Source organism: Coregonus clupeaformis, chromosome 40 (genome assembly GCF_020615455.1).
Source record: "Coregonus clupeaformis isolate EN_2021a chromosome 40, ASM2061545v1, whole genome shotgun sequence".
Taxonomy (NCBI): Eukaryota; Metazoa; Chordata; class Actinopteri; order Salmoniformes; family Salmonidae; genus Coregonus; species Coregonus clupeaformis.
In genome coordinates, this window is record NC_059231.1 from 20,871,803 (window position 1) to 20,889,090 (window position 17,288).

The 17,288-nt window shown below is 44.9% G+C and overlaps 1 protein-coding gene across 1 annotated transcript in view; it reads right to left on the minus strand.

Annotated features, from left to right (window-relative positions):
• cerkl (ceramide kinase-like) overlaps nucleotides 1-17,288 on the minus strand; it is a 69,356-nt gene that overhangs the window by 16,664 nt on the left and 35,404 nt on the right. The window contains exon 4 of the mRNA XM_041868913.2: nucleotides 13,327-13,390. Coding sequence (XP_041724847.1) covers nucleotides 13,327-13,390 — 64 coding nt within the window. The remainder of the gene's footprint in view (nucleotides 1-13,326; nucleotides 13,391-17,288) is intronic.

A 17,288-nucleotide genomic window follows, 5' to 3' on the forward strand; every position in this document is an offset into this window, starting at 1 on the left:
CCCAGGAACGCTAAGGTAACCTGTCTAGTCTGTAATACTAGACAGGTTTCAATGTCCTTGTTCAGCCATGACTCCGAGAAGCATACTATATTCTCATCGACGGGGCTGTAGTGGAGCAGGTTGAGAGCTTCAAGTTCCTTGGTGTCCACATCACCAACAAACTAACATGGTCCAAGCACATCAAGACAGCCGTGAAGAGGGCATGACAAAACCTATTCCCCCTAAAGATTTGGCATGGGTCCTCAGATCCTCAAAAAGTTCTACAGCTGCACCATCGAGAGCATCCTGACTGGTTGCATCACTGCCTGGTATGGCAACTGCTCTGCCTCCGACCACAAGGCACTACAGAGGGTTGTGCGTAAAGGCGCAGTACATCACTGGGGCCAAGCTTCCTGCCATCCAGGACCTCTATACCAGGTGGTGTCAGAGGAAGGTCCTAAAAATTGTCAAAGACTCCAGCCACCCTAGTCATAGACTGTTCTCTCTGCTACCGCACGGCAAGCGGTACAGGAGCGCCAAGTCTAGGTCCAAGAGGCTTCTAAACAGCTTCTACCCCCAAGCCATAAGACTCCTGAACATCTAATCAAATGGCTACCCAGACTATTTGCATTGCATCACATCAACCCGATCATCCAAAAAACCCTGGACCCACTCCAATTTGCATACCGCCCAAATAGATCCACAGATGACACAATCTCTATTGCACTCCACACTACCCTTTCCCACCTGGACAAAAGGAACACCTATGTGAGATTGCTGTTCATTGACTACAGCTCAGCGTTCAACACCATAGTGCCCCCCAAGCTCACCACTAAGCTAAGGACCCTGGAACTGAACACCTCCCTCAGCAACTGGATCCTGGACTTCCTGACGGGCCACCCCCAGGTGGTGAGGGTAGGCAACAACACATCCGCCACACTGACCCTCAACACGGGGGCCCCTCAGGGGTGCGTGCTCAGTCCCTTCCTGTACTCCCTGTTCACCCACGACTGTGTGGCTGTGCAAGACTCCAACACCATCATTAAGTTTGCCGATGACACGATGGTGGTAGGCCTGATCACTGACAATGATGAGACAGCCTATAGGGAGGAGGTCAGAGACCTGGCAGTGTGGTGCCAGGACAAGAACCTCTCCCTCAATGTGGGCAAGGCAAAGTATCTTATCGTGGACTACAGGAAACGGAGGGCAAAACATGCCCCCATTCACATCGACAGGGCTGTAGTGAAGCAGGTCAAGAGTGTCAAGTTCCTCGTGTGCACATCGCTAAGGACCTATCATGGTCCAAAAACACCAACGCAGTCGTGAAGGCTCCTGAACAGCTTCTACCCCCAAGCAATAAGTATGCTGAACAGTTAACCAAATGGATACCTGGACTATTTACATTGCCTCCCTTTATTATTTATTTATCCTAATTGTTTTGCACTGACTCTATGCACACTCACTAGACTCTACCACGCACTCACACATACTACACTGACACTCTAAAACACACACACACACACACACACACACACACTACATATGCTCACACACACAAAACACACACACATGCATATTGCCGCCACACACTCACACATAGACAGACTTCCACACTCTTCACATACGCTGCTGCTACTCTGTTTATTATATATCCTGATTGCCTAGTCACTTTTAACCCTACCTACATGTACATACTGTCTTACCTCAATTACCTCAACTACTGTACCTTGTACCCCTGCACATTGGCAAAGTACAGGTACTCTTTGTATATAGCCTCATTATTGTTTTTATTGTGTTACTATTTCCTTTTTTATTTAGCAAATATTTGTCTTACTTTTTAACTCCGCATTGCTGGGAATGGGCTCGTAAGTTTCACTGTAAAGTATACACCTGTTGTATTCGGCGCATGTGACCAATACAATTTTATTTCATTTTATTATTACAATACTGGTTGACCTAGACCTATCTAGTATATTAGTCAAATCTATTTCGATAATTTGAAAAGATAATTCTCATTAAATGTATTAAACAGTCAGAATATGTTATGGATGCAGCATTCAAATTGGCAAATTGAATGTTTTTTTTGTTTTTTTAAGGAATTGGTTGCAATCTGTCATCTGCCTGCTGCAAAATAATTCATTAAAATTGGCTGAGTCTGAGCCTACTAAGCTCATATAAGCACATTACTAATAAATGAACACTGACTGAGGAGGAAAGCTTATTATAGTTCATTTCAGAAATGCTTTTGAACAATACCTTATGTTACCGTTTCTAAAAAGATTAGTTTAGCCTCCAATTCATGGCTAGTTGTAATTAAAGGGTGATTTTACTGTGTAAAATTGTATTTTAGTATTTTATTGGCCCCTCCGTTGGATTATATGCCTGTTAGTAAGGTTTTGATATTGAGCTGTAGTTTACTAAGTAGTGCTAAGTAATAAAACGAAGCAATTTGTACATAAATGTCAGCACTACATTTTGTAAAATTCTAGGATTCCTTGGATAGATTGTTAGATTCAAGGTTTCTATGTTTCACTCACTGAAAAAAAAAAACATGATTCAACAGCAGACAGGAATTAGGCTTTCATATGCTGAGCTGATGAGGCCCACTTCACAGTGTATGACAGAGTCAGGTTAGGTTATATACAGGTTATATAGTCAGGTTATATAGCTAGGCTATGAGGCATTATAGAGGAGCAAGGCTTTGACCTGAACAAGTTCTGCGTCATGTTCCAATGCTTTATAATGGCACATTATTCTCCTTTACGCTCTGCCTAATGTTCTGCCACTGCCTGGTTATACACTGGCAACACATCCCTCTATTAAAGAACACAGGCACTCAACTGAACACTCCTCATCCTATCCATCACCCCCAATCAGAAAGGCAGTAATAAAAGCTGTATACCGCAGTAAAGATTTGTGGATAAATACAAGGCTTTAATTTGAGGTGCTGATAATTAACATTAATGTGTGATCTGGAAATAATTGCACATGTAGCAGCAGCCTACGGTAGTGCCACCATGTCTTTGACATTCCTATTTTGTTACACACTCTATGATTCCATGGTTCCATCCCAAATGGCACCCTATTCCGTTTATAATGCACTACTTTTGACCAGAGCCATATGGGCCCTGGTCAAAAGTAGTGCACTATAAAGGGAAAAGTGTACAATTTGGGTCATATCCCATGTAACAGGGACTGGGGCTGTCACACTGTCTCACACGGCATGACTTAGTGGAAAAACAAGTAAAAATTGACTAGTTTCATTAAATGCAGAGAACAGCTCCTGTATATTATAGAGGAAATAATTAATGAGTTACGGTCTATTAATGAAGAAATGTGTGATTAGTGTTTTATACCTTCTCAACACTTCTCAGTCTTCTGGGGTTAATTAAACATGGTGTTGACAAGAAAATAGGAAATGATCTAGAATAAGACCACTGTGAAGGACCCTGTATCTATAACACCTCATCCTCTATGGGGAATATTTCTTCCACACAGAAAGCTTCTCCTAAATTGGACTACTCTATAACACCTAGTCCTCAGTGGGAAACTGTCTTCCCCTCTTTGATATGTCTTGCACACAGTCTGTGAAAGCTTCCTATTTAGCTAAGCACAATTCCTCTCTAGCCAAAATAGAACAGAGCTCTAACAACAACTTTTTGAAAGCCACCTCCATAGAAACGGACATCCAATAACTTACAAATATTGTGTGAAATAAGCCTTGTGTTCATTCAGTACAATCAGGTTGTGACATGAAGTGCATGTTATGAGCCCTGTCTCTGACTAGTTTGAGTGATATTGCAAATAAATCTGACATTACATGACACTTGTATCAGTATTACCACAGCTTCCCTGCTTAAAGATTATCCAACCAAACAAGGCTATATTGGGTTAAGTAGCTTAGCTTGAATCTTCATGGATTACCCAGTGATTGCGCCATGCCAAAAAATATAAACATTTACTAGGGGGGGAGGGGCTGGTCCAACTCAAGGTGTCAAGAAAAAAAAAAGCACTTCAGCATGCTTTTGTAGCACAGTGGATGCCAAGCAGGGCTACGGGCCAGAAGGTTGAGGGTTCGCCGACCACCACAGACGAGCTCACTCTCCCTGCCTGTTTCATTACACTACAATCAGAGCCGGCTGCAGACAATGATCAGCTAGGGGGAAATCAGATTTTCTACATTTTGATGCCATATGTATTATTCTATAAAATATATGCAATGAATTTTCCACCAACAGGTTTCTGTGCCAATGCACCACACAACCAATAAACAAAGCATACCGACTTCGGGCGCTTCAATATCATGGTTTGCGTTTTCAACACCACAACAAATAGACTATGTCAAGCTCGACAAACAGAAAATACAGTTGAAGTTGGAAGTTTACATACACCTTAGCCAAATACATTTAAACTCAGTTTTTCACAATTCCTGACATTTAATCATAGTAATAATTCCCTGTCTTAGGTCAGTTAGGATCACCACTTTATTTTAAGAATGTGAAATGTCAGAATAAGAGTAGAGAGAATGATTTATTTCAGCTTTTATTTCTTTCATAATTCCCAGAGAGTCAGAAGTTTACATACACTCAATTAGTATTTGGTAGCATTGTCTTTAAATTGTTTAACTAGGGTCAAACGTTTCGGGTAGCCTTCCACAAGCTTCCCACAAAAAGTTGGGTGAATTTTGACCCATTCCTCCTGCCAGAGCTGGCGTAACTGAGTCAGGTTTACATTTTACGTCATTTAGCAGACGCTCTTATCCAGAGCGACTTACAGTTAGTGCATACATTCTTTTTCCATTCTGGCCCCCCGAGGGAATCGAACCCACAACCCTGGTGTTGCAAGTGCCATGCTCTACCAACTGAGCTACACGAGGCCTCCTTGCTCGCACATGCTTTTTCAGTTCTACCCACAAATGTTCTATAGGATTGAGGTCAGGGCTTTGTGATGGCCACTCCAATACCTTGACTTTGTTGTCCTTAAGCCATTTTGCCACAACTTTGGAAGTATGCTTGGGGTCATTGTCCATTTGGAAGACCCATTTGCGACCAAGCTTTAACTTCCTGACTGTTGTCTTGAGATGTGCTTCAATATCCACATCATTTTCCTTCCTCATGATGCCATCTATTTTGTGAAGTGCACCAGTCCCTCCTGCAGCAAAGCACCCCCACAGCATGATGCTGCCACCCCTGTGCTTCATGGTTGGGATTATGTTCTTCGGCTTGCAAGCTCCCCCTTTATCCTCCAAACATAACGATGGTTATTATGGCCAAACAGTTCTATTTTTGTTTCATCAGACCAGAGGACATTTCTCTAAAAAGTACGATCTTTGTCCCCATGTGCAGTTTTAATGACTCCAACCTAAGTAAGCCTCTGTAAACTTCCGACTTCAACTGTCCATCCCTCCCTAACTTGTAGGCTTACCCAGTATCGAAGGCTTGGCTCGACAATCTCCAAATGTCATTACACTTTTTGGTGTTTTGTAACAGATTCCATTCATCAAATGGCCGCTGCACAGTTTGGATTGATTGATTTTATTTGTCCGAAAAATATATATAAATATATACACAAAGATATTTTAAAGTGAGCAGGATTGGACAATAAAGTCGGGGACTTATTTCCATTGTGGTTCCTATTTTTTACAGAAATACAATTACAATTACATAGATACAGACACATTATATAGATACAGACACATTACAGAGATACAGACACATTACATAGATACAGACACATTACAGAGATACAGACACATTACATAGATACAGACACATTACATAGATACAGACACATTACAGAGATACAGACACATTACAGCGATACAGACACATTAGAGATACAGATACATTACATAGATACAGACACATTATATAGATACAGACACATTACATAGATACAGACACATTACATAAATACAGACACATTACATAGATACAGACACATTACAGAGATACAGACACATTACAGAGATACAGACACATTAGAGATACAGACACATTACATAGATACAGACACATTACATAGATACAGACATATTACATAGATACAGACACATTACATAAATACAGACACATTACATAGATACAGACACATTACATAGATACAGACACATTACATAGATACAGACACATTACAGAGATACAGACACATTACATAGATACAGACACATTACAACGATACAGACACATTACAGAGATACAGACACATTAGAGATACAGACACATTAGAGATACAGACACATTACATAGATACAGACACATTACATAGATACAGACACATTACAGAGATACAGACTCATTACATAGATACAGACACATTACAGAGATACAGACACATTACAGAGATACAGACACATTATAGATACAGACACATTACATAGATACAGACACATTACATAGATACAGACACATTACATAGATACAGACACATTACATAAATACAGACACATTACATAGATACAGACACATTACATAGATACAGACTCATTACATAGATACAGACACATTACAGAAATACAGACATATTACAGAGATACAGACACATTAGAGATACAGACACATTACATAGATACAGACACATTACATAGATACAGACACATTACAGAGATACAGACACATTAGAGATACAGACACATTAGAGATACAGACACATTACATAGATACAGACACATTACATAGATACAGACACATTACATAGATACAGACACATTACAGAGATACAGACACATTAGAGATACAGACACATTACATAGATACAGACACATTACATAGATACAGACACATTACATAGATACAGACACATTACAGAGATACAGACACATTACATAGATACAGACACATTACATATATACAGACACATTACATAGATACAGACACATTACAGAGATACAGACACATTACATAGATACAGACACATTACAGAGATACAGACACATTACAGAGATACAGACACATTACATAGATACAGACACATTACAGAGATACAGACACATTACATAAATACAGACACATTACATAGATACAGACATATTACATAGATACAGACACATTACAGAGATACAGACACATTACAGAGATACAGACACATTACATAGATACAGACACATTACATAGATACAGACACATTACATAGATACAGACACATTACAGAGATACAGACTCATTACATAGATACAGACACATTACAGAGATACAGACACATTACAGAGATACAGACACATTACATAGATACAGACACATTACAGAGATACAGACTCATTACATAGATACAGACACATTACAGAGATACAGACACATTACAGAGATACAGACACATTAGAGATACAGACACATTACATAGATACAGACACATTACAGAGATACAGACACATTACATAGATACAGACACATTACATAAATACAGACACATTACAGAGATACAGACACATTACATAGATACAGACACATTACATAAATACAGACACATTACATAGATACAGACACATTACATAGATACAGACACATTACAGAGATACAGACACATTACAGAGATACAGACACATTAGAGATACAGACACATTACATAGATACAGACACATTACATAGATACAGACACATTACAGAGATACAGACACATTACATAGATACAGACACATTACAGAGATACAGACACATTACATAGATACAGACACATTACATAGATACAGACACATTACATAGATACAGACACATTACATAGATACAGACACATTACATAGATACAGACACATTACAGAGATACAGACACATTACATAGATACAGACACATTACATAGATACAGACACATTACAGCGATACAGACACATTACAGAGATACAGACACATTAGAGATACAGACACATTACATAGATACAGACACATTACAGAGATACAGACACATTACATAGATACAGACACATTATATAGATACAGACACATTACATAGATACAGACACATTACATAGATACAGACACATTACAGAGATACAGACACATTACATAGATACACATTACACGACTCCAACACCATCATTAAGTTTGCCGACGACACAACAGTGGTAGGCCTGATCACCGACAACGATTAGACAGCCTATAGGGAGGAGGTCAGAGACCTGGCCGTGTGGTGCCAGGACAACAACCTCTCCCTCAACGTGACCAAGACAAAGGAGATGATTGTGGACTACAGGAAAAAAAAGAGGACTGAGCACGCCCCCATTCTCATCGACGGGGCTGTAGTGGAACAGGTTGAGAGCTTCAAGTTCCTTGGTGTCCACATCACCAACGAACTATCATGGTCTAAACACACCAAGACAGTCGTGAAGAGGGCACGACAAAGCCTATTTCCCCTCAGGAGACTGAAAAGATTTGGCATGGGTCCTCAGATCCTCAAAAAATTCTACAGCTGCACCATCGAGAGCATCCTGACTGGTTGCATCACCGCCTGGTATGGCAACTGCTTGGCCTCCGACCGCAAGGCACTACAGAGGGTAGTGCGTACGGCCCAGTACAGCACTGGGGCCAAGCTTCCTGCCATCCAGGACCTCTATACCAGGCGGTGTCAGAGGAAGGTCCTCAAAATTGTCAAAGACTCCAGCCACCCTAGTCATAGACTGTTCTCTCTGCTACCGCACGGCAAGCGGTACCGGAGTGCCAAGTCTAGGTCCAAAAGACTTCTCAACAGCTTCTACCCCCAAGCCATAAGACTCCTGAACAGCTAATCATGGCTACCTGGACTATTTGCACTGACCCCCCACCCCATCCTTTTTACGCTGCTGCTACTCTGTTAATTATTTATGCATAGTCACTTTAACTCTACCCACATGTACATATTACCTCAACTACCTCAACTAGCCGGTGCCCCCGCACATTGACTCTGCAACGGTACCCCCCTGTATATATAGCCTCCCTACTGTTACTTTATTTTACTTCTGCTCTTTTTTTTCTCAACACTTTTTTTGTTAAAAATAAATGCACTGTTGGTTAAGGGCTGTAAGTAAGCATTTCACTGTAATGTCTGCACCTGTTGTATTCGGCGCATGTGACCAATACAATTTGATTTGATTTGATTACATAGATACAGACACATTACATAGATACAGACATATTACAGAGATACAGACACATTACATAGATACAGACACATTACATAAATACATATACAATTAGAGATGAAAAAATGCTCAACCTCCAGATGAGTATGAGGGGGAGTTTAAGTACAATTCTTACAAGCTTGTTTGGCTGGTAGCTTATTCTTTAGATGTTTGGGGCTGCTGGTGAACCATGATGTGCAGGCATAATCAAAGGTTTTAGGCTACTTTCCTAAAACAATAATTGTCCACCTCAAGGTTCAGCTGTCAGAGATCTGAGCACTAAATGTATCAGGGCATTGCATGCAAAGGCCTATAGGTTTAGGTGTCCACTGTGTGATATTAATATTTTAATTCATTAATATATAGCCTATATAAAGGAAGAGAGGTTTAGGCCTAAGCCCAGAGAGATAGAGATATACCCGTGGCATGCTACGACACCGACATCCATTTCTTTATGTCAGATGGCTACTGCGTCTGCTATACAGATATAGACATACAGAAGGAGGGTAATTCGTAAATGTTATATCCTAATATTTTGTATAAAGATAAGCATTATATTATAGGAGTAACTCTGGTAGGCCTGAAACAGTCTTGCTCACCTCAAGATCAACTGTGGGAGTCAGTTGGAGCGCTGGGGTGCACTGCCTTCAGATCATAGGCCTGCAATACCTAAAGCTTAATAATAGCCACACCATACCAAACCTTCACAAATGTTTCTAAACTGTATTAGGGTAATATCAAAAGTAAGTCAAGCCATTGTTTATAGGGAAAATATGAGCAGAAGAGTGAACCAGGGAAAAAACACAATACCCTCCCCTGTGCCCCTTAACAAAACACACAACCCTCCCTTGTGCCCCCTAACAAAACACACAACCCTCCCCTGTGCCCCCTAACAAAACACACAACCCTCCCCAAAGCAAAAAAAAGAAAGTTTGACAACCCTCCCCTACTTTGGACCACCCCTAACCCCCAGTAAATGTCCATCTGTCCCTAAGAGGAGTATGACATATGTCTGAATATTGACCACAAATCCACCTGAACAGTCAAACATTAAACAGTATACCTTTTTCTATATAATGCCTGCTGAGGTATAGGTGATGATTAAAATGTTGATAAGAGGAGTATAACATGTCTGACTCTGAACATCGACCATAAATCCAAACATAACAACCTACAGTACAAAGTAAACCTTTTTCTTATAATGTCTGCTGAAATATTGGTTGTCTAATATATGTGGGCCACAGTAATGAGGTTGTGAGAGTAGGACAGACAGCAGGATCCTGAGCTCAACTGTTCCACCAGTCATCCTTCTCACCTGCTCCATCTGTCCCTCATATCAGACCTGCCTAGCAGAGCAGGAGCCAGACCTCCCTCCCTCCTTCCCTTCTCCCTCCCCTGCCTACCTCCCCTGCCTACCTCCCTCCTTCCCCTCTCCCTCCCCTGCCCCCTCCCCTGCCTACTTCCCTCCCTCCCTCCCCCGCCTACCTCCCTACCTCCCCTGCCTCCCTCCCCTGCCTACCTCCCTCCCTCCCCCGCCTACCTCCCTACCTCCCCTGCCTACCTCCCCTGCCTACCTCCCTCCCTCCCTCCCCTGCCTACCTACCTCCTCCTTCCCCACCCTCTCTCCTCTACCCCCTCTCCCCGTCATTCCCCGTCTCTCCCCGTCTCTCCTACCCCTCTCCCTCTCCCCCTCTCTCCCCTCTCTCCCCTACCGCTCTGAACTCTCCCCCTCTCTCCTCTACCCCTCTCTCCCCTACCTCTCTGTCCTCTCCCCCTCTCTCCTCTACCCCTCTCTCCTCTACCCCTCTCTCCTCTACCTCTCTGTCCTCTCCCCCTCTCTCCTCTACCCCTCTCTCCTCTACCCCTCTCTCCTCTACCTCTCTGTCCTCTCCCCCTCTCTCCTCTACCCCTCTCTCCTCTACCCCTCTCTCCTCTACCCCTCTCTCCTCTACCTCTCTGTCCCCTCCCCCTCTCTCCTCTACCCCTCTCTCCTCTACCTCTCTGTCCCCTCCCCCTCTCTCCTCTACCCCTCTCTCCCCCTCTCTCCCCTACCCCAGAGGGGTTGGATTAAATGTGGATTCAGAGGGGTTGGGTTAAATGCGGAAGACACATTTCAGCTGAATGCATTAAGTTGTGCAGCTGACTAGGTATCCCCCTTTCCTTTCCTTCTCCCCTCCACCCCTCTCTCCCCTCCACCCCTCTCTACCCTCCACCCCTCTCTCTTCCACCCCTCTCTCCCCTCCACCCCTCTCTCCTCTACCCCTCTCTCCCCTCCACCCTCCACCCTCTCTCCCCTCCACCCCTATCTCCTCTACCACTCTCTCCCCTCCAACCCCTCTCTCCCTTCCACCCCTCTCTCCTCTACCCCTCTCTCCCCTCCACCCCTCTCTCCTCTACCCCTCGCTCCTCTACCCCTCTCTCCCCTCCACCCCCTCTCTCCCCTACCCCTCTCTCCCCCACCCCTCTCTCCTCTACCCTCGCTCCTCTACCCCTCTCTCCCCTCCACCCCTCTCTCCCTACCCCTCTCTCCCCTCCACCCCATTCCCCTCCACCCCCCTCTCCCCTACCACTCTCTCCCCTCCACCCCTCCCTGCCCTCCCTCTCCTCCACCCCTCTCCTCTACCCCTCTCTCTGAGCGACACCAATGCAGCAACCCTGGTTTACCAGGAGGCCGGAGCTACCTAAGAGAATCTAATTGTGACTGTAATGCAGACACACGGGAGCTATGGTGTGGCAGTGTGGTGTAAAACGCACACACTCACACACCAGCAGTTGGCTGGACGGAAGGTACTTCATCACGGCTTCCAGAACAAGCAATTAAAGTGCTACCTGCCGTGCCCACCGGAGAGGACTACCACACCTCGGCGGGGCGACTTGGTCTCACGGCACACTGTTCTAATCAAAGTATTATCTCTCTCTCTCTCTCTCTCTCTCTCTCCTCTCTCGCTCTCTCTCTCTCTCTCTCCTCTCTCTCTCTCCTCTCTCTCTCTCTCGCTCTCCTCTCTCCTCTCTCCTCTCTCTCTCTCTTTCTCTCTCTCTTTCTCTCTCTCTCCAATTCAATTTAAGGGCTTTATTGGCATGGGAAACGTATGTTAACATTGCCAAAGCAAGTGAAGTAGATAGTAAACAAAAGTGAAATAAACTATAAATATTAATAGTAAACATTACACTCAGAAGTTCCAAAATAATAAAGACATTTCAAATGTCATATTATATATATATATAAATATGATTTGTATTTACAATGGTGTTTGTTCTTCACTGGTTGCCCTTTTCTTGTGGCAACAGGTCACAAATCTTGCTGCTGTGATGGCACACTGTGGTTTTTCACCCAGTAGATAAGGGAGTTTATCAAAATTGGGTTTGTTTTCGAATTCTTTGTGGATGGATATGTGTAATCTGAGGGAAATATGTGTCTCTAATATGGTCATACATTTGGCAGGAGGATAGGAAGTGCAGCTCAGTTTCCACCTCATTTTGTGGGCAGTGTGCACATAGCCTGTCTTCTCTTGAAAGCCAGGTCTGCCTACGGCGGCCTTTCTCAATAGCAAGGCCATGCTCACTGAGTCTGTACATAGTCAAAGCTTTCCTTAAGTTTGGGTCAGTCACTGTGGTCAGGTATTCTGCCACTGTGTACTCTCTGTTTAGAGCCAAATAGCATTCTAGTTTGCTCAGTTAAATTATATTTTTTTTCCCAATGTGTCAAGTAATTCTCTTTTTGTTGATGATGATTTGGTTGGGTTGTCTCTCTCTCTCTCTCTCTCTCTCTCTCTCTCTCTCTCTCTCTCTCTCTCTCTCTCTCTCTCTCTCTCTCTCTCTCTCTCTCTCTCTCTCTCTCTCTCTCTCTCTCTCTCTCTCTCTCTCTCTCTCCCTCTCTCCCTCTCTCCCTCTCTCCCTCCCTCCCTCCCTCCCTCTCTCCCTCCCCTTTATTTATTACAGCTAAATGCCACTTTAGGAGAATAGACGGAACATAATCTGTCTATTCTCCTAAAGTGGCACCCCATTTTAATTAGAATCTCACCATGCTGATTACACAAGCCCATATCAAAGTGATGTTTTTGTATACCTAGCTAACCCCTGAATTAAAAAATGAATAAAGAGATTGCCTTAGATTTGATATATCAGGCTGCTGCGGCTGCATTCCCGTACTGGGAGCACTGGCTCAGATCAGTGTATTGGTTCATTTTCTTTCTGTCTGATATCACTTTTTGGAGAGGATTTATACGGACCATCTAACAGATTGTATGGCAAGCAAACCTACCCGTCATATCCGTCCAAGTTGGATTCTTTCAGAATGGAGAGAGCGTGGCCCTTTCTTTCAGTGACTGTGAAGAGAAAAAGACAAGAGAAAATAAATAGTTAATGTGTTAATGAAGGAGAGACGAAATCGAAGGGCTGGCACAAAAAAATTGCTTTTAGTAACTCTATCCAATGTTAGTTTGGCACGTGGCTGTGATGAACATATGGTGGTGTCTGTGAAGCAGAATTTATACTTGCATGCTGTTTGCATTTTTAATCAAGAAAATAGAAGCAGTACAAAGAGGCTGGCTCCTGGGTGTTAATGCTCCTCTCACTTACGCAAAACACGGTCAGCAATGCCACTACTCATGTTCATTGTCTGGCTATAACACTACATATTACTAGTGTATACTACACTACTACATATTATACAGTGCATTCAGAAAGTATTCAGACCCCTTGACTTTTTCCACATTTTGTTACGTTACAGCCTTATTCTAAAAATTATTAAATTGTTTTTTCCCTCATCAATCTACACACAATACCCCATAATGACAAAGCAAAAACAGGTTTTTAGAAATGTTAGCTAATTTATAAAAATAAAAAAAACTGAAATATTACATTTACATAAGTATTCAGACCCTTTACTCAGTACTTTGTTGAAGCACCTTTGGCAGCGATTACAGCCTCGAGTCTTCTTGGGTATGACGCTACAAGCTTGGCACACCTGTATTTGGGGAGTTTCTCCCATTCTTCTCTGCAGATCCTCTCAACCTCTGTCAGGTTGGATGGGGAGCGTCGCTGCACAGCTATTTTCAGGTCTCTCCAGAGATGTTCGATCCGGTTCAAGTTGGGTCTCTGGCTGGGCCACTCAAGGACATTCAGAGACTTGTCCCGAAGCCACTCCTGCGTTGTCTTGGCTGTGTGCTTAGGGTCGTTGTCCTGTTGGAAGGTGAACCTTCGCCCCAGTCTGAGGTCCTGAGTGCTCTGGAGCAGGTTTTCATCAAGGATCTCTCTGTACTTTGCTCGGTTCATCTTTCCCTCTATCCTGACTAGTTTCCCAGTCCCTCCCGCTGAAAAACATCCCCACAGCATGATGCTGCCAACACCATGCTTCACCGTAGGGATGGTGCCAGGTTTCCTCCAGATGTGACGCTTGGCATTCAGGCCAAAGAGTTCAATCTTGGTTTCACCAGACCAGAGAATCTTGTTTCTCATGATCTGAGAGTATTTAGGTGCCTTTTGGCAAACTCTAAGCGAGCTGTCATGTGCCTTTTACTGAAGAGTGGCTTCCGTCTGGCCACTCTACCATAAAGGCCTGATTGGTGGAGTGCTGCAGAGATGGTTGTCCTTCTGGAAGGTTCTCCCATCTCCACAGAGGAACTCTAGAGCTCTGTCAGAGTGACCATTGGGTTCTTGGTCACCTCCCTGACCAAGGGCCTTCTCCCCCGATTGCTCAGTTTGGCAGGGCGGCCAGCTCTAGGAAGAGTCTTGGTGGTTCCAAACTTCTTCCATTTAAGAATGATGGAGGCCACTGTTTTCTTGGGGACCTTCAATGCTGCAGACATTTTTGGCAGCCTTCCCCAGATCTGTGCCTCTACACAATCCTGTCTCGGAGCTCTACAGACAATTCCTTCGACATAATGGCTTGGTTTTTGCTTTGACATGCATTGTCAACTGTGAGGCCTTATATAGACAGGTGTGTGCCTTAAAAAATATCAATTTTAGAATAAGGCTGTAACGTAACAAAAAGTAAATGAGTCTGAATACTTTCTGAAGGCACTGTATGTAGTTATATGTACTACGTATTAGTGTAGTTGGTGTGTCATTCTAAATCCTAAATCAGTTGCAGTGTAGGGCAGAATTTGTCCAGGCAGAGAGAGGTCAAAGGTTTTTTGGGGGGGAAGGATATAGGAAGGACAGATTACTATGATGGAAATACACAACAGCAGATGGCTGAGCCGATACATTGGGATGTGGGCTTATCAGCCAAACACCGGCGACAAAGGGAGAGAGAGGTTGACAGGGTGGTGGCTAGTGAAGGAGACAGGGGGGAGAGAGGTTGACAGGATGGTGGCCAGTGAAGGAGACAGGGGAGAGAGAGGTTGACAGGGTGGTGGCTAGTGAAGGAGACAGGGGGGAGAGAGGTTGACAGGATGGTGGCCAGTGAAGGAGACAGGGGAGAGAGAGGTTGACAGGGTGGTGGCTAGTGAAGGAGACAGGGGGGAGAGAGGTTGACAGGGTGGTGGCTAGTGGAGGAGACAGGGGGGAGAGAGGTTGACAGGGTGGTGGCTAGTGAAGGAGACAGGGGAGAGAGGTTGACAGGGTGGTGGCTAGTGAAGGAGACAGGGGAGAGAGAGGTTGACAGGGTGGTGGCTAGTGAAGGAGACAGGGGAGAGAGGTTGACAGGGTGGTGGCTAGTGAAGGAGACAGGGGAGAGAGGTTGACAGGGTGGTGGCTAGTGAAGGAGACAGGGGGAGAGAGGTTGACAGGGTGGTGGCTAGTGAAGGAGACAGGGGAGAGAGGTTGACAGGGTGGTGGCTAGTGAAGGAGACAGGGGAGAGAGGTTGACAGGGTGGTGGCTAGTGAAGGAGACAGGGGAGAGAGGTTGACAGGGTGGTGGCTAGTGAAGGAGACAGGGGGGAGAGAGGTTGACAGGGTGGTGGCTAGTGGAGGAGACAGGGGGGAGAGACGTTGACAGGGTGGTGGCCAGTGAAGGAGACAGGGGGGAGAGAGGTTGACAGGGTGGTGGCCAGTGAAGGAGACAGGGGGGAGAGAGGTTGACAGGGTGGTGGCTAGTGGAGGAGACAGGGGAGAGAGAGGTTGACAGGATGGTGGCCAGTGAAGGAGATGGGGGGAGAGAGGTTGACAGGGTGGTGGCCAGTGAAGGAGACAGGGGGGAGAGAGGTTGACAGGGTGGTGGCTAGTGGAGGAGACAGGGGGGAGAGAGGTTGACAGGGTGGTGGCTAGTGAAGGAGACAGGGGGAAGAGAGGTTGACATGGAGGTGGCCAGTGAAGGACACAGGGAAGAGAGACGTTGACAGGTTGGTGGCTAGTGAAGGAGACAGGGGGGAGAGGTAGACAGGAAGGTGGCTAGTGAAGGAGACAGGGGGAGAGAGGTTGACAGGGTGGTGGCTAGTGAAGGAGACAGAGGGGAGAGAGGTTGACAGGGTGGTGGCTAGTGAAGGAGACAGGGGGGAGAGAGGTTGACATGGAGGTGGCCAGTGAAGGACACAGGGAAGAGAGACGTTGACAGGTTGGTGGCTAGTGAAGGAGACAGGGGGGAGAGAGGTTGACAGGGATGTGGTTAGTGGAGGAGGCAGGGGGGAGAGAGAGGTTGACAGGGTTAGTGGAGAGATTCACAGGGAGGAGGCTAGTGAAGGAGACAGGGGGAAGAGAGAGAGAGGTTGACAGGGTTGTGGCTAGTGAAGGAGACGGGGGGAGAGGGTGGCACGCCATGGGGAGGAGAGGAGAACCCACGTTCCTGAATCTCTAGAGACTAGGTAACTGTCACTATGCATCGGCTAGCCCACCGTGGCAAACACACACACGCACAAACCCCCCTCCCCACCACACACACTCAGATGCCAGTAAATAGTGAATATGGGGAACGGGGTGCCATACCGCAGATGGCATCACATGTCCGTGCCCCACTTAGCATTTCTGGGGCACCACCTCTCCTTCGGAGCGGGTTAGTCCCAGCTGTACTGACCCATCACACACACACATCACAGGCTCCACCACGACTGATGTGACACTTGCAGATGAGTATTGTTGTGTGAGAATGTGCATCATTATTATCAGCAGGACCACATGAGTATTTCATGCCTGGATGTCCTGGTCCCTGTCAACGCCTCTGGTACCAGAGGATGTCCTGGCCCTGTCCCCATCTCTGGTACCAGGGAATGTCCTTGTCCCTGTTCCCGCCTCTGGTACCAAGGGATGTCCAGGTCCCTGTCCCCATCTCTGGTAACAGGGGATGTC